At 35.3% G+C, this 19,144-nt stretch overlaps 1 protein-coding gene across 6 annotated transcripts in view; it reads left to right on the top strand.

The window, feature by feature from the left end:
• Positions 1-19,144, top strand: part of PRSS12 (serine protease 12) — a 99,084-nt gene that overhangs the window by 28,104 nt on the left and 51,836 nt on the right. For all 6 annotated transcript variants that reach the window (XM_081485883.1, XM_081485913.1, XM_081485903.1 and 3 more), the window contains 4 exons: positions 6,892-7,070; positions 9,127-9,268; positions 12,259-12,455; positions 17,444-17,585. In XM_081485883.1, coding sequence (XP_081342009.1) covers positions 6,892-7,070; positions 9,127-9,268; positions 12,259-12,455; positions 17,444-17,585 — 660 coding nt within the window. The remainder of the gene's footprint in view (positions 1-6,891; positions 7,071-9,126; positions 9,269-12,258; positions 12,456-17,443; positions 17,586-19,144) is intronic.

Below are 19,144 nucleotides of genomic sequence, written 5' to 3'. Positions count from 1 at the left end.
GTCTATGTACCTATAGATCTAACCTGTTTGTATCTGAATTCAACTGATTTTGTATTCTTAAGAACCTTAAGCCTTTTACCACTTTTTATCAGGAGCCTTTATAGGACTCCCAGGCAGTAACTAGCACGGTCAACTGCAGTAACTTACCAAAGTCATATGATGAAACTAGTTGTGAGGCTTTAACTGAAGTTCAACTTCTTTCCCCCAAATATCGTCGAAACTTTTGCCCTTTGCTCCTTATTTGTTAGGTATGTGCTTAGAACAAAGAATGTTTATTAATGTTCAAAGGAAATAATTCCTATGCAGGATATGGCAATGAAGCTTGTGGAATAAAGACAGAAAACCAATATTATATGATGCTTTAGTTATGGTTACTTTGGAATAGTATGGTATAATTTTGTATCCTCTGATCCTTGTCTTTAGTGATTTTGAACATTGGTATAGCAGGCCTAAAAGTTTCTCTGAAATTATACTGGCAGATCTTCTGAAGTTGATATTTTACTTTAAATTGGAAAAAAATTATTTAGCATGTTGTGGCAGGTAGGGGTGGGTTGATGTGGAGACCTCTCAAAATTAAGTCTTCTCAGTTCTTGTTTCACTTTGTCCAGTTAAGCATAGTCTTTGACACTGGAGCATGATTTTTGAACCTTGAACCGTAATTTTTTTGCAATTGTTTTTGCAACTGACCCCTCCCCTCCCACTTTTTCAAAACTGTAGGTTAATATTAAAGTATTTTAAAACAAAATAAAGGTGTTTCAACATTTTACCTCTAAATACTTCAGTGTATACTTCACCTTTTAAAAATAAGAACATTGTCCTACATAGCCAAATTATCATCACAACTAATGTCAGTGGTAATCATTCTTACATTGTTTAAAATCCTGTAATATTCAGATTTCCATAGGTGTTCCCACCATGTCCTTGACAGATGGTTTCTCTGTAGCAGAATTTAGCCCAGGGCCTTGTGGTGCATCTGGACGTTATACCCCCAAAGTCTTTTAATCCAGAACAGTTTCTTGTTTTTCCTAACACTGACTTGTTGCAGAGACCAAAGACCACACCAGTTGGTTTGTAGAATATCCTCCCTTCTGAATTTGTCTCATTCTGGTTCTTGTAACTTCTGAAATGGGAGGCTAGATCCAAAAGTTTGATTAGATAAACATCACTCAAGTATTTGCTTCCCAGGTGGCGCTACTGGTAAAGAACCCACTTGCTAATGCAGGATACTCAAGAGACCTGGGTTCGATCCCTGGGTTGGGAAGATCCCCTGGAGGAGGAAATGATAACCCACTCCAGTATTTTTGCCTGGAGAATTCCATAGACAGTGGAGCCTGGCGGGCTATAGTCTGTGGGGTCTCAAAGAGTTGAATACCACTGAGCAACTAACACTTTCACTTTCATAGTTTTAAAAGTGAGTCTAAAAATTCATGTTGTAATGTAGAGTTCTTTCTTGAGAGCCAAGATTTTTTTTTTTTCACTTACATAAACAGTTCTCAAACAAAGACTGTGTTGACAAACAATAGTCTACTGCATGGAAAGAATGTAGAGATAGAATCACAAGGAAGACTGTATTAATGTTGAACATATGTATGGGTTGAGTAAAGTGTTTACATCTTTCTCAAGCATTTGCTCACTGCCATCTTTTGTATGAGGAGATTTGTGTTTGGAGAAGTGATGAAAAGGAAAAATATCTTCAAATATTCAAGACAGCAAAGATCTTCCACAAGCCTGTGTAATAACCAACAATCTAGCTTGGTGGAGATTTTTTTTTTATTATTAAGTACCCTAGGATCTGAGCTGATGCTGTTCTTTTGCTTTGTTTTTCTTTACTTTGATTTTCTACTTCTCTCATAACCTTGCAGTACAGCAGTATTCTGCAAGTGCTCTTCCCCTAGAATTTGTTTTGCTCACTTAAAGGCACAGTACTTTCAGATGCAATAATTTTTAATGTTGCATGTTTCATCTCAGTGGTACTTGCTTTGTTGAATTCCCAAAGGGAAACTATACCATGCCTCCCTGGAGTGCTGGTTACAATTTCTTTGTGAGATGCTGTCTTTGTTGACCCTCATCTTTTAATGGTGGCTGTAGATTTTGGTACCTGGCAAGCTTCCTAAAACACAAAAGGAATAACTGTACTTAAGATATTTAAATTTGATTAATCCAGAACTCAGAGAAACATGAGGATTAGGAAAGGAAGAAGCCAAGTGTTAGAAAATTGAACTTGAGAATGCATACATATGCAGTGAAGTTTCAGGTAGAGACATTTTAATTGGAGTTCCTTTTGTGCACTTAACATTAAAGCATTTCCTATGTCTTTCAGAACTCTTAAAAGCATAGCTGCTCATGGAACTGTGACATCATATTTTATTTTGTGGATATGCCATAATTTACATAAGAATTTTAAATTTTTGAGCACTTTTTTCTTCTTAGGTTTTTTTTTTGGCTATAAAATTATCTTAAAGAACCATATTATTCCGTGGTCAAAATAAAAATTCTTCTCATGCTCTTTTTAAATATTTATTTGTTCTCTTATTTTATTGTTTATTAATTTTTAAAATACTTTATAAACATTATTAGTATGTCCAATTATTGAGCAGAAAGGAGGCCTTATTTAACAGATGAGAAAGTTAGGCTCTCTGAGATTACTCAAAGTCCCCAAATTATACTGTGAATGAAGACTGGAATCTTGAGATTTGTGGCTCCCAAGGTAGGATTTTTCATTTCATGTTACACTGTTTGCAAAATAGGCAGGTATTAATAAGAATAAATATGAATACAAGCTGAAAGAAATAGGGAAGTCAAGGGAGAAAAGTTTATTGTAGGAGGAAATTGATGATGAGCATGTTTTAGACAGACTATATATTAATGTGCCACAGACACATCACTGAAAATGCCCCAAGAGACTGAAAGAAAGTAAAGTGTTTCAGAGTCTGCTCTAAAGCCAGACAAATTTTACTATCTAATGCTGGGCAAATTGTTTAACTTCTGCGACTCAGTTTCCTCATCTGTAAACAGCGGGTAATAACATCATGGGGTTGTAGGGAGGATTGAAAAAGTTAATACATTTGAAGCTGTTAGACCAGTGTCTGGGATACAGTAATCATTCAGTATACTTCAAAATATCATTATTGGAGATAGAGGGGATTGTTTTCCAGAAAGAAATATGGACTATTGACCAGTAAAAATGAGTTTTTCATCCAAATGTTATGTGTCACAAAATGATATTTGCTGTCAAAGAACCAATCTTTTATAACCTAGCAAGTAATTCTTTTTACACAATAGAATTGCCTAACTCCATTCTGTGTCTATTCAAAGTAGTAGCTAAATCCAGGGATTGAGTTAGTCAGGTGGTATTTTTTATTTGCTCTTTTTCTATGAAAAACAGACAAATTTTATATGAATACAATCAGATTAGCTAAATAGGTTTAGGAATGTTTTGGATACGGATCAGACATAGGATCAGTTCGGTGTTTATTGGGGATTGCTGCTATGTAGGTCAAACAGCTTTGCATAAAATAACCTAATAAATCGATGCATTATATCAGAAAACCCCTATTCCACAAATTTATTCTGTGGTCAGATGGTGAGAAAGTAGTAAAACTGGGACTGTTACTACAAATGAACTGCCAGGGCTGATGTGGACATACTTTTCATAATGGAAGGGAAGAGAACACACAACTTTATCAAATTTACATAGTACTTATTAGCCTTTAACAAACCATGAGTCTCATGTTGCTTTCCCTGGTATTAGACAATGTCTTAAACGGCAGAGTCATCCATTTCTTTGGTATTCCCCTGAAAGCTAATACAGTCCAGGACACCAGGAAATAGGCTGAAGGACTGTGTGAATTTATAAATATCATCTTAATTTTTAATGAACTCCAAAATTAGCTGGGAAACCTAGTTTGTTTTACATCATGATTTCTTAGTGTTTTTTTGTTTTGTTTGGTTCTTGAATTTATTGCATTAATTTTTCTGATTAGTTTATTTTAATTAAACATTTTTGTGATCATTAAAATAATGGTTGTAAACAATGGAAAATATGGAGATGCATAAGGAAGAAAATAAAACACCCAAATGATGTTTTAAGGCTGCATTATAACATAGTTGATTTTCCCCAGAGTCACTATCCGGGGCTTCTGATCCCCCATCTAGTGTCCTCCCTTAAGGAAGGAACACAGTTTAGAAGCTGTTAATCAGGGCTTTTGCTTTTTCCTAGAACCTTTACCACATCTTTGACATATTTGAAATGCAGTGTATTTCAGTTACTCTGTCCAGCCTGTCTCAAGTCACTCCCAAGTAATGAGTATTTTAGGTTTGTTATTTTTTTCTTGGGAATAGAAAGCCTTTAGTTTTTAATCTTTTAGCCTAGATTTTTAGTGCAAAGGATTTTAAGGATATGTAAAAATGCATTCTAACTGTTTTAATTTGATCACTGTAAGTTGAGCATCTTACAATATGCTCAGTGGCCATGGGTATTTCTTCTTCTGTAAATAGCTTGTTTGTCTCCATTACCCTATTTTTGATGTTGGTCGTTTTTTCTTTTATTATGATAATAATAAATTATGATTATTTACTTCTAGGAATTTTTTTTATTTGATTGCTGTTATATTTTACAAATATATCTTTCACCTTCTTTGCCTTTTGATCTGATTGTGGTGTATTTTGCCATACAATAGTTCAAATTTATGTGTTTGGTTTATTTATTACATAGTTCAAATTTATAAGTTTAACTTTTTTTAGTCTTTGTTTTCTGATTTCTTGGTTTTTTATCTTGCTCAGGAAATTCCCTTATTACCAAGGTTATAAGAACTATGTTATTATTATTTCATTGCATTGTATTAACTTTTTAGTCATCTTGTCTTCCTCTTTCCCTCCTTCCTTCCTTTCTTTCCTTCTTTCTATTTAAATTTTTAAACCATCTGGAGTTTATTTTTTGTTTCTGAGTTTGGGATCAAATTTTATTTTCTCTCATATTGGTCCCTGGTTTTATTTTAGCACCTAGTCTTGCCTCAAGGAATTATACTCACTGAAATTTTCTTTGACAGGTCTTTTTCTTTTCTAGCAATTGTCACAGGGCAGAGACCCAAGAGACGGTCAATCTGCCTTTCTCTAAAACTCTGCTCCTATCTGGCTTCCCCATGGCCTGCATTAGTCATCCTGTCTCTTCTGCTTCTACTCTCCAGCTTTCAGTGTTCTCTAAATCAGTTTCCATATTTGCTTTCATTAATCTCTTTCCTCTAGAGCAAGGGTCAGCAAACATTTTCCATAAAGGGACAGATAGTGAATATTTTAGACTTTCCAATTACTCCACTGAGCTTTTGTGTAGTGCAAAAGCAGCCACAGACAATAATTTGGGAATGAGTGTGGCTTTGTTCTGATAAAACCTTATTTCTGGATAGTAAAATTTGAATTACATGTATCAAAATTGCATTCCTGTTTTGGTTTTAAATTCTCAAGATAGTTATAATGTAAGGAGAAAAAGGCAACTTAAATAATGGGGAATAGATGCAGTATCGTTGAAAAGCAAACTAAAAATATAAATTCTCTAGTCTAAGAATTAAATGGCTGAAAAAGGCTGAAGATACAATTTCTGAAGTCATTTATCATTTTGACAGGCAATCATGATCTTCTTCATTGAAATCTGGGGTTCTAGAGAATATGGTGTCACTTTGAATTGTGAGAGAAGTAAATTTAGTCAAATAAATTTGAGTGAAGAGATGTTTGACCATGAGTAACAGAGAACTGAAAATAACCATGGCTTAAACAAGACATGAGAAATGCCAGGCTGGATGAGTTACAAGCTGGAATCAAAACAGTCAGGAGAAACATCAACAACCTCAGATATGCTGATAATACCACTCTAATGGCAGAAAGCAAAGAGGAACTAAAGAGCCTCTTGATGAGGGCAAAGGAGGAGAGTGAAAGAGCTGGCTTAAAACTAAATATTAAAAAAGCTAAGATGATGGCATCCAGCCCCATTCCTTCATGGCAAATAGAGGGGGAAAAGGTGGAAGCAGTGGCAGATTTCTTCTTCTTGGGCTCCAAAATCACTGTGGACGGTGACTGCAGCCATGAAATCAGTAGATATTTGCTTCTTGGCAGGGAAGCTGTGACAAACCTAGACCATGTGTTAAAAAGCAGAGACATTACTCTGCCGACAAAGGTCTGTATCGTCAAGGATATGGTCTTGCCAGTGGTCATGTCCGGTTGTGAGAACTGGACTGTAAAGAAGGCGGAGCACCGAAGAATTGATGCCTTCAAACTGTGGTGCTGGAGAAGACTCCTAAAAGTCACTTGGACAGCAAGGAGATCAAACCAGTCAATCTTAAGGGAAATCGACACTGAATATTTGTTGGTAGGACTGATGCTGCAGCTGAAACTCCAGTCTTTTGGTCATCTGATGTGAACAGCTGACTCACTGGAAAAATCCCTGATGCTGGTAAAGATTGAGGGCAGAAGGAGAAGAGGTCATCAGAGGATGAGATGGCTGTCCAGCATCATTGATGCAATGGACATGAACTTGGGCACACTTTGGGAGATGGTGAGGGACAAGGAGGCCTGGTGTGCTGCAGTCCATGGGGTTGCAAAGGGTCAGACGTGACCACGTGGCTGAACAACAACAACAAAGACAAGAGTCTATTTCTCTCTCTGGAGACCGGAGATAGTTAATTCAAGGTTGGTACGGTGGTTCCACAGTCATCAGGGCCCCAGACTCTAGCTTGGAGCTCTTTCATTCTTAGTTTGGTACTTTATGGACCAAGACAGATACAGTGGAGTGAATTGATACGGAAAATTATAAATTAATCATAAGTTTACCTTTGCCAGAGGCAAAAGAAGAAACAGGTCAGACTAACCTTCAATCTGACTTATGTTCTTATGTTTGTTCAGTGGCATTGCCAAAGCGTGGAAACAGGCGTATTTTGGGGAAGGGTCTGGCCCAGTAATGTTGGATGAAGTACGCTGCACTGGGAATGAGCTTTCTATTGAGCAGTGTCCAAAGAGTTCCTGGGGAGAGCATAACTGTGACCATGAAGAAGATGCTGGAGTGTCCTGTACCCCTCTAACAGGTAGGAACTTCACCCTGTCAACCTAGCCACTCTTGCCTTCGCCCGTATTTGGGCTTAACTTCCCTTCTCAATTTAGCTGATATTACTAAATGAACTTACAAATAAATCCCCCAAATAAGACATAAAAAGAATATACACTGTATATTATAATGCTATCTCTTTATTTATAGATATTTCTGAATTTTTCAGTTGAAAGCTACACAATCCTATAAAGTAATTAAGAATATATGATCTTGTTGCAATATATAGTACCTAGTAGTCAGAATCAGTGTACAATGCTACATTTAGGATGTTAGATTTTATAATTATATATTTAGTCCATTCATTTATTAGCCTGTCTTGACTCTCAGAATGTGTTTATAGCTGGTAAAACTATTTTGATGGGATTTTTGATTAAAGCACACTATTAAAGAACCAGGTTAACCTTTGCTGTGCTGAATATTCAGACTGTTCCAAATCACAGCATGCTTGTCAAGCTATGTCTTGTGTTGCAAGAAGGACATGTCTGAGTGCAAATGAGTGTATGTGTATGTACTTAAATGTTTGAGGGGAAGAAGAGAGAAATGGATGGGCAAGAGAAGTTGGGTCAACACAAATCTGTTGTTTCTATAGCAAAAAGAGCTTGAAGAAAAAAATTAAGGCTTTAATATTTCTTTAAAAAAGTCAAATGAAATACTTCTGACAGACTGTGAAATGCTGAAGGTCTACTTTTTTATTTACATAGCTCTGTATACACTGTTGTTTTATTAGAATAACCCATTTATACACAAAACAAATAGAAAATTTATACCAGATTGTAAGCCAGAGCACTTCATCTTCTTGAGCCTCCATTTCCTCTTCTTTCAAATGAGGATAGTCTTGTACTGTTGCTGGGATGGTCAAATGAGGTAACAGGTGTAACAATGCTTTGCAAACAGTGAAATTTTACATTAATAATGATTCTGTTGCTAGGAGACCTTAATTTACTTTGAATGATCCCAGAGATTCATGAAAAGTATGACTTTCTCCCAAGATTATTTATATATTTCATTTGGGAAGAGGGACAGTGTTTGGATTATTTTGGATGGAAATGGCCTCTTATACTTTTTGGGGAATGAATTTATTATATTGTGTATCTGCTTAGAAGCTTTTTACAGGATTTTCTGGGAATTAAGTATTCATTTAATTTCAGAAGACTGAAATTTAGATTTGTATTATCGATAAAAGAACACAGGCAAAACATGCACCCTAGTTTTTATTCCCTTCTCCAGGGGATCTTCCCAACTCAGGAATTGAACCTGGGTCTCCTGCATTGCTGGTGGATTCTTTACCATCTGAGCCACCAGGAAATCCTTTATGAATGCCTAAGGAATAGTAATAAATATTTTGACATGATAGATCACTCTTTAACCAGAGTAGCTTTTTCTGTCTTCATATTTCAGTATTTTTTCATTCACAGTTAAATTTTTCAGCTATTTCCAAGTTACTGTGTTTTTATACTTTTTAAATTAAAGTGACAAATATTGCTCATACTTTTAAGGAGACTAAAACCATAAGAAATTTCCCAAGTATTATTTAATCTGAAGAAATCTAAATAGTTACTTTGGAATTATATCAGAGTATATTTTTCTAGTTAGACACAAGAGTAGAAATAAAAGGGAAGTAGTTTGTTAGGACAGATATGTGTTATGACTTTGTTCAAGAACAATCCCGTTAATGATCTCAGATCACTGAGCACAGTTCTATGCTTGTGTGCTTAGTTGCTTCAGCTGTGAATGACTCTTTGCAACCCCATGGACCGTAGTCCTCCAGGCTCTTCGGTTCATGGGAAGAATCCTGGAGTGGGGTGCCATTTTCTTCTCCAGGGTATCTTCCCGATCCAGGGATTGAACCCAGGTCTCCAGCATTGCAGACAGGCTCTTTACTGTCCGAGCTACCAAGGACAATTCTAATAGGAGTTTAAAAACAGGCCTAGAGAGAGATCTGGGTAGGATGATATTTCTCATGAAATTACAATGTTGCTCTGCCTTTTTCTGATCATTATTTGCTCAGTCTCCGTGTCTTCTTCTTGTCGCAGATGGCGTCATCAGACTTGCAGGTGGTAAAGGCAGCCATGAGGGTCGCCTGGAAGTGTATTACAGGGGACAGTGGGGGACTGTCTGTAATGATGGCTGGACTGATCTTAATACCTATGTGGTTTGCCGACAGCTGGGATTTAAGTAAGATCTATTGATATGAGATAGCTAAATGCCAAGCTATATTTTTAAAAGTCTTATTTTGTTACCCTTACTTGTAATGTCTATAATACTAACAGTATATATTCTCAATTATTATCTACTTGTCTATTCTACCTACCTTCCTACCCCTCTTATCTACCTATCTATATATGGAAGTTCAGCAATTAAAAAACAATAACATTTCTTTGATGATAAATAACCATATCTTGCTATTTATCTCATTTGCCTTTCCTGCCACGACCCCTCTTCTTGAATAACTGGTTGGAGCCATGGATGACTTCTAAGTCCCGTTTTGTCTATTTAAGTAAGACTGTATGCTGTGAATGATCAGTTTTATTCTGATGCATTGCTACTATTGGATGTTGTTAGTAATAACATCACTGTATTTAAAATTTCAGAGAAGTCCAATGTCAAATTCTTTAGTATTACATTATTTCCTTTCTCATAATGTGATGATAATTATCACTTTTATTTGAGAAAAACAGCTTTCTTGTCATGAGATGACCTTTTGAACTCACCCTTGACCTCATTCTCTTAAAAACTGAATATCACACTTTGAGCAATATATTTCATGTCACACACATAATGCATTCCAGAGTAAAGACCTAAGTTGCTTGAAGTAATTGCAAATGATGCCTTTGAGCTAATATCTGAATGAAGCCCATGAATGCCCATTCTTTCTTATTTTCCATATTGCTATGTCATACTTGAAGTAATTGTCTCATGTTTAAAAGAAATAAGCAAAATTATATTATTTCAGCTTGAGATAGAATTAATTGCAAATATTTATTAAAACTTAAAATATGCTTTCATTCAAGCTATGTTTAAACATATATTTTTAAAGTTGTAAAAGTAATATAAAATTTTAGAGATTTGGAAAAAAGAGAAAATAAAAAACTACTCCTAATTTTTCCATTATTAAAACTTGTGTATAACTTTGTAGCAGCTCTAGTAGTAGATATATAATTTTACTATTCACTTTTTTACTTTATATTACTGTAGTCATAATTTTAATAACATAACTGATGATGTTCATACTATAATTTACTTAATATATCAATTAGTTTAAATTTTCCTGTTGTAAATAATGACATCACAAAGGTATAGATGTATGCGATTGACAAATATTTTGAATTTTCATGGGCAGTGCAGTTAATTATAATTATGACGTCAAGGGCTATGACATGCTAGCCAAATAAATATTGATATTTAATTAATAAGAATTACTTTAAAATGCCGTTTCATCCGAGTAAATCTCTGTTAGTCTGAGAACTGTATCCCATTTTCACAAGTTTAGAAAAATTCAAAAATATTATTGTTTACTGTTCTCATATTTTTCCTTATTAGTAAAACAATTGAATAAATGCTGATTTTTTCTCCATTTTTTATTTTATTTTATTGTTTCACAGATACATTCAGTTTTTCTTGCATATACAGAGTATCAGAACTTAATGGTTCTGAAAGTGTTCTCAATATTTGTTAAAATTCTAAATGATTACGTTAGAAGGTAGAATAGGCACCTGCTACATTTACATTTTAGTTTACAGAGGAATTTATGAAAGAGAATGCACTTTTGGAATGAAAAAGACGGTGAACTCTGGGTTTCTTCATACAAACGAAATCCCAAAGTAAAATGACCTCTTGCTGTCTCTTACATAGTCGATATGAATGGATGTAATCAGATTGCTGCGTTTTGTGGAAACCTGGTGTAAGTTGAGCGTGATAGCAGTATGGAATTTAGGATAATTACTTTTTTAGCTAAGAATCGATAAGTCAGCAAAATAAAAGTCTTAGAATGACATTGAAAGTTGCATTGTTTTAATTAATTGAAATGTTTATCATGTTAAATAAATTTAATAAATAAGTGCATAGGAAAAGATTAGGAAAATTCATTTTTCAGAGAGAAAGATCTCTTCATACTCTTAGTACAGAAATAATAAATTGGGATGGAAGTGACTAACATAAAATTTATGAGTTAGAGTTTAATTATTTATATAGACCAATTGAAAGACACTTCAGATATCTTTTAGCCCAGGGATTTCTGGAGGCTTGTTTGGATTTTACAGAACAAAAGAACTAAACTGGGGAGAAGATGAACGAAGGTAGAGATTGACTTATTTGCTAATTTTTGACTTTGTGGATCTTTCCTATTTCTACAGTGTGTATATATATATATTATAATATACTTCGGGTTTTTCAGTAAGGCAGTGTTACAAATAAAGTCAATTGAAACACAAATATAATTCATGAAAGTTTAAAAAATCAGATTATGTAACCTTATAAAAAGGTAGAAACACTGTTATTACTCTGATTTTGATGGGTTAAAATCCACGTTTCATCATGGATGGGAATGATGCTTGAGAAATCATTGAACCAATACATACATTTTGTTTTTATTTTTTGTTTATTTGTTTTCTTTGACTGTGCCATGTAGCTTTCAATATCTTAGTTCCACTACCAGGAATTGAACCTGCAACCCTTGGCAGTGAGTGTGGAATCCTAACCACTGAACTTCCAGGAAATTCCTCACATGGTTTATTTTGGAAGACAGGATAGGAAAGGGTCTTAGAGAACTAATGAAATCACATGCACTCAGAAGGCTTTCAGAGGCTGACGCAAGTGTTTTCACTTCCTGGTGCACTGTGTTATTTCCACGGTCAGGAATTTGACATTTATCTGTCTGCATTCTCTCTGGATGGTGGCTTAAATTGTAGACAAAACACAAGAATGGTTGGGGGAATAGGATTAATTATCCACTCGTTACCCATTCAGTCAATCAAACATTGTTAAGATCATCAAAATATGTGATGTAGTGAACACTACTGTTAGAAGTGAGTTCTCAGGATAGGAGAAAGAACAAATACTTACCCTCTGAAGTCATGATGCTTAATGAAGTTGCTTGTTTTATGTTTTGTGGTTCCTTGAAACAAGAGACAGCAGTTCTGTGCATGATGTTTATTTTATTGCCACAGATATGGCAAACAAGCCTCTGCAAACCACTTTGAAGAGAGCATGGGACCCATATGGTTGGATGGTGTCAGTTGCTCAGGAAAGGAAGCCAGTTTCCTTCAGTGTTCGCGGAGACCCTGGGGAGGTCATGACTGCAGCCATTGGGAAGATGTTGGCATCTCCTGCTACCCTGGCGGGAATGGATTCAGATTCTCCCTGGGTGAGGTCCTGCCACAGCTCTTGAGTATTCATAATCCAGTAGCCACTGCACATCTAGCCACTGGTCCGGAATGTGAGAGGCTTCTAATCTCTGGCTTTTCAAAAAGTCTATTTCCCCAAATGCTCTAATTTTTAATAATTTGATTTCATATAAAAATAGTCTTTTGAGTCTTTCCACCAATGTCACAAAATTTTACTCCTAGTTTTTCTCTACCTATGAGCCCACGTTTCTCATGTATCTGAAAGATGGAAGAAAGAAACTGCAGTGTCCATTCCCCAACTGATTTCGTCACCTATTCTGCCTCTCATTTACCTAGACTTCTAATGAACTATTTGAGAAAGGGTTGAAAATAATCCAGAACAAAACAATAGGTCTCTTTCCCACCCTCCATGATTCATTTGTCTTTAGTCCTGAGGCCTTGTCAATCATTGCTTGCCAGCCAGCCATTGCTGTGTCCTAACCTAGATGTTTCAAGTTTCTCACTGGATTCCAAGGTGGATTCATTGGAGTAAACAGCCCACTTATCTTTCTAAGATATCTTGTTACTAAAAACCCATTAGCATCACTTATTATCCCCTCATTCCAAATTTCTTCAGACTTATAGTCAGATAAAAGGTACTTAGCTCATCTAACAGTCTAAAATATTCGTGTGTAGTCTTAATCACTCAGTCGTGTCCAACTTGTTTGATGGCATGGACTGTAGCCTGCCAGGCTCCTCTGTCTCTGGGATTTCCCAGGCAAGAATACTGGAGTGGGTTTCCATTTCCTTTTCCAGGGGATCTTCCCGACCCAGTGGTCCAACCTGGGTCTCCTGCATTGCAGGCAGATTCTTTACCATTTGAGCTACAAGGAAGACCTTAAATATTGTTAGATAAAGGTCCTTTTGTGAGCAGAGAGGAACTACTATATATCCTTGACAGACTTAACATCTGATGAGGAGGCCAGAATAAATATGAATGAAAAGTGTAGAGGGAGATATTCAGAAGACTTGCCAGGACTCTACCATAGCTCTGTTTGTATCTATACATGTATTTTTTGGTACATAAATGTTGAAATAACAATTGGTGGTCTTTAAGTCTCACCTCAGGCTTGAGTCAGCCCCTTTTATATCCTCCTGTTTTGAGACTCTGAAGCTGGAATCTTCATATTATAAAATAATGGGATGTGTTGAATCCCACAGTATTAACTATTCTCTGGTGGCACAGTGGTTAAAGAATCTGCCTGCCAATGCAGGAGACGTGGGCTTGATCCCTGGGTTGGGAAGATCCCCTGGAGAAGGAAATGGCAACCCACTCCAGTATTCTTGCCTGGAAAAGTCCACAGATAGAGGAGCCTGGTGGACTACAGTCCACAGGGTCACAAAAAGTGGGACATGACTGAACATGCAGTTAAGCACACATACTTTAATTTGTCAAAGTGTATGTTGATTCCTCATTGTACTCTGACCTGTGAGATCATAGTGACGTACTCCACTAATCTAGCACTGATGATACCAGGTAGAAATACAGCATTTTACCCTGTCCCTCATAGGTCATATTTTAAATTGTTTCTGTTTGGTCTCCTTCCTTGCTACTTTCTTCCTATAAAGGATTTATGATCCTCCTAGGATTATGTGATGAATGATTGCATGTGGTTGGGAGAGATAGAGCCTGTTTGCTAGAAATGGAACCTCTTAGCCCCAGATAGCAGGTATTTGGATCATGGAGTGATCTATTCAGGCATATTCCATCAGTACTCCATGTGATGAAGTGTTATAAATACTATGCATGTGTTCTAAGCCACTTAAGTTGTGTCTGACTTTTTGCAACCCTTTGGACTATAGCCCGACAGGCTTCTCTGTCCATGGGACTCTCCAAGCAAGAATACTGGAGTGGTTGCCATGTCCTCCTCCAGGGGATCTTCCCAACCCAGGGATGGATCACCCCCCAACCCCCCGCCCTGTCTCTTTTCTCTCCTGCATTGGCAGGTGGGTTCTTTATTACTAGTGCCACCTGGGAAGTATACCAAATACCACAATCTCAGTTCTCTGAAGACCTGTGTGGTTAAATATACACATACAGTTAGGAAAACTAATCCTTTCAATTTCCTAAAAATTTTTAATTTTCTAGGATTATATTGATAGATATATTTTTAAAAAATTTAAAAAGTTGAGGGTGATAATTATTAATAAAATATGAGATCATTATTATGAATTCTTTGGTACTAATTTTGGTAATATATTAACTACTTATTTGTCCAAAGAACATTATATCTGAGCCAAATTATTCTTTTGCAGTAGAATCAGATTACCATTTATTCATCCAAAGAGATCATTACTTATCCACTTATCAAAAAGGACTGCATAATTAAAAGAGAAATTTAGGGAAAGAGATCATGTAATGGTGCAGTTTAAAAACAATTGAGTTTTTTCACTTCTTTGGCGCTATGATAAGAGCTGTTAGACTACTAAGAGTATTCAACTATTTGAAGGCAACTCATTGACCTTAACTTTAATTGTGAATGAAACTTTTCTCAAAATTAGTAGTAGTTCAGTAGACACTTCCTAATTTTAGGTGTGTGGTAGATGGAATGCTCAAAAACAATATTCTAGGTCAGTAAAGGTGATTTAGTACAAGTGTAGTTAATGCCTATGTTAGTTGGGGGAAATTTGTAGGATGGTAAATATGTAGATTTCTTATTTTAATACTGCATTCTTTTTTAAAAATTTAAATAAATTTATTAATTACTGAATTTTCCACATCCTATCTCAAACTTACTTGCCCTGATTGCCCTAAGACTACTCTCCACCAATACTGCATTAATTCTAAAGTTCAGAGTATTAAATCTTAACAGAGATATCTTTCACACCTTCATTGTCTCTCAATTTTACAGTATAAAGTTCAACTTTTACTTTTATGCTAGATTTTATCGTTCTTTTAGGAAAAGTATTATTTCTTAAAAATAATGTATTAAATCAGTTTTATAGGAAAATTGAAATAAAGAAAACTCTGTTGTAATCAGAGTTTGAGATATATAATGAAAGGTACTATATACTCTGTTTAGTTTTCCCAAGCATTTTAAGATTTTAGAAATAAATCATGTATGTTATTATTGCTATAACAAAAAGAACTTAGTGAGGTGGTATTAATAGAATGGCTTCTGTCATTCAGTTTCTCTTCAAGCATCGAAAATCCAATGATTTAATAAAATGAATGGCTAAAATTAGGTTCAGAAATATTGTATATATTATTTTTACAAAATATGCAACTTAGGCTTTAAAACTACTTTATCATTTTTATTTTTATGGAATGTGAAAAACTGCCCATAAAACAACTAGGATGAAATGTGGAGATCGAATTCCATGTGTATATGATTTCTTAATTTTCTTAATTTCTTAATTTTACACTAAAAAGTGTAAAAATCAAAAACTTGAAGAATTTCATCTCTTTAAATTTTTTCATTGAAAATCACTTTTCCCCTTGCTCCTCTTGCAAAGAATCCCTAAATTTCAGATATAATAATAAAAAATGTAAAGTTTTAAATATATTGCATTTTGTAACATGCCTATTACAAAAATTTTTAGCTAATGTAAACAACACATAGAGAAGGTTGTTAATTTTGACTTTGCTGTATTGATTCCACTATGATGCCTGTTACATGAAGTGGGTATGATCAGAGATTAGAGAGCCAGCAACTCTGGGGCAACAAAGAAGAATTCGAGGAATCAAAGTTGGATGTGTCTATCTTGCCAACTGTGTTTTCTTTCAGTTAAAAAATGTCATCTAGTGATTACATATATGGGGTTGAACACATATTGAGCAATACTTGGTTTGTTAGCTGCTTACTTCACCTCCTTAGGTTCTGATAATTTCACCATGTTGGATGGTATTCTTTGAGTCCTTATCAATCTTAGAGGCGCAAGCTGGAGACCCTTCTAGTAACTAGATAATGTAAAGAAGGTGTATTAGTTTGCATGGACTACTGTAACAAATCACACACTGGGTGGCTTAAACAACAGGTATTTATTGTCTCACACTTCTGGAATCTGGAAGTCCAAAATCAAGGTGTGCACACTGGTTGGGTACTTCTGAGGACTGGGAGAGAAAGATCTGTTCCAGGCCTCTCTCTTCAGCTTGTAGGTGGCTGTTTTCTCCCTCTGTCTCTTCACAACATCTTCCTTCTGTGTGTCTCTGTGTACAGATTGGATTAGAGCCCATTCTAATGGCTTCACAATTCAGCCCCAGGCAGTATGCAAGCCATAATGAGGGCTTTTAATTAAATGAAACCATATTTATTGGTGTCAATAGAGATGTGTGAAAAACTCTACAGATCATTTCTTTTGCATAATTCAGATAAACCCCCAGTTTGCTAGAGATCAGTATCTCAACTTTTACATCTTTAATGATTTTTATGACTTAAGCCCTTCCTTGGGAATCAATAATAAATAGGAAGCCTGAGATGGAAATTGTCCTTATTAGTTGCTTGCGTTTTTTTTTTTTTCTTCTCTTCCATCATTCAAGTTACTCATGCATCCTAAAGTATATCTAAAAATTCTTCTTAAAAATCCTAGCTTTGGAATGTAATTTCTAGGTATGTTTGTGGAGGAGTGAGTAGATGTAGAACAAAAACAATTGCAAGTTAATGTCTTTTACTAACTAGAAGTTAGAGGTAATAAAATCATACACAGTTTTACAGTGCTATATATTCATTTATTCAATAAACAGATGTTATGTGTACTCTATAATGCCAGACACTGTTTCAAGTGCTGGGAATATAAAGTTGAGCAAGATAAGCACTCTGACCTCAAGGCTTCAAAAGATATTGCAAAAGTGGATACATTTTTTTTTTTTTCTAAATTGGTATGTCCTCTCTCTCTCACTGTCCATCTAATAGTTAGCTCATTTTAAAAGCAAATACATTTTATAAAGTCTCTGATGCTTTAACATCAGTTTGCTTGTTTTGGCTCTTATAAAAGTAATAATGAGTATTACTTTTAACTCGTGACTTAGGTTTTCCAATCAGACTGATGGATGGAGAAAATAAGAAAGAAGGACGAGTGGAGGTTTTTATCAATGGCCAGTGGGGAACAGTTTGTGATGATGGGTGGACTGATAAGGATGCAACTGTGATCTGTCGACAGCTTGGCTACAAGTAAGAAAACCTAATTATTTGGGATGGTTGCTGGACAAAATGTATGATTTTTTTACTCTTGTTATTGTTGTACAAAATTAGTACTTATGATTCAGTTGAAAATACTGGTAGCATGTTGACTTGATTCAGAATGGTAAAGAAATACGAAGTAGAGTCTGTTTAAATTTTCCTATACTCTTACAAGACATATACATTATGTTACTTAAGAAATGTAGCTTTTATCTAATAACAAATAGTCCAACAACTCTTGATTATTCATAACACTGGAGAAGGAAATGGCAACCCACTCCAGTATTCTTACCTGGGAAATCCCATGGACAGAGGAGCCTGGCTGGCTACAGTCCATGGGGTCGCAAAAGGGTCGGACAGAAATTAGCGACTAAACAAAAACAACAACATTAGTAACCATGCTTCTGTCAGCCAAACGTATTAACCTTTTCTCTGTGATTTATGTCGCAACACAGTAGCCTTATAACGGATTCTGCTGTTACTGAAATTACAGTTGGTTCTTGTTATTTGCAGTAGTTATGTTCTGTAAAGTCACTGTGAACATTAAGTTAGGAAATACTAAGCCATTGCTTCTAGAGCTGAGGTCAAACCAAGTGATGTTCTGCCTTCTTGTTTTAACTCTCATGCTTGCAAGCAGTTGCCCTTTTCGTAGTCTACTAATGCTTTCCCTTCCCCCCCATTTCTGCACCTTTTTGTTGACGATTTCTCTGTTTAAAATGCCCCTAAGCATTTTGCTGCAGTGCTGTCTAGTATTCCTGAATGAAGAAGGCTGTGATGTGCCTTATGAAGGAAGTGTGTTAGGCTTCATTCAGGCATGAGTTATAGCATGAAAAATGTGGCACTAAATGAGGTAGGAAGCAGACACTTATTTCCAGTTTGAGGCGAACTAAAAAGATAGTTTATCTCCTTGTGAGACCTCAACTGGGGAACTCAAAATTGTTTGAGACTTTATACATGTCCACAAATGACGGTGAAAAGTCTGATTGATTTTGGAGTTGCAAATACATATGGAATATGTTACAATTTAGAGGGCTATGAAATTTAAGCTAATAAACATAATTTGCCTGGCTTATTTTGGATTACTAATGTGTAAATTTTAAAATATATCCTTAATTACACATCTATGTGTATCTTAAATATTGATAAATTTAACTGGTTATTCCCATTCAGAATATACTTTTATTTTGATAAAAATTCAAATTTTTTCCCTAAAGTTTTAACCCAAAGTTTATTTTCGACTACTTATATCCTACTTCAATTTACTTCTCAGTTTTGGACCTAGTTGCCATTCCAATTGCTCTGTGGTCAGTGGGTTCATTATTTGTAATATAGATTTTTCAGTATTCAAAATTGGTGGTATGTGACATTTTTGACTTTCAAAATATAGGGTAATAGAATAAGGGAGGAAGAATCTACATTAGATGAATTTAGTCAACAATATAAGTTTCCTTTGCTCACTACATTTTTAACACTCAGTTTTCCATTAAATATATATATGTGTGTATATAATTGTTCTTAGATTACATTCCCAGTGAATTTCTTATCTAAAA

The sequence above is a fragment of the Giraffa tippelskirchi genome, chromosome 1, assembly GCF_054371585.1.
Source record: "Giraffa tippelskirchi isolate mGirTip1 chromosome 1, T2T-mGirTip1v1.2.pri, whole genome shotgun sequence".
Classification (NCBI taxonomy): Eukaryota; Metazoa; Chordata; class Mammalia; order Artiodactyla; family Giraffidae; genus Giraffa; species Giraffa tippelskirchi.
The sequence above is the reverse complement of the archived record's forward strand: the minus strand, read 5'-3'. Positions and strand labels throughout refer to the sequence as shown.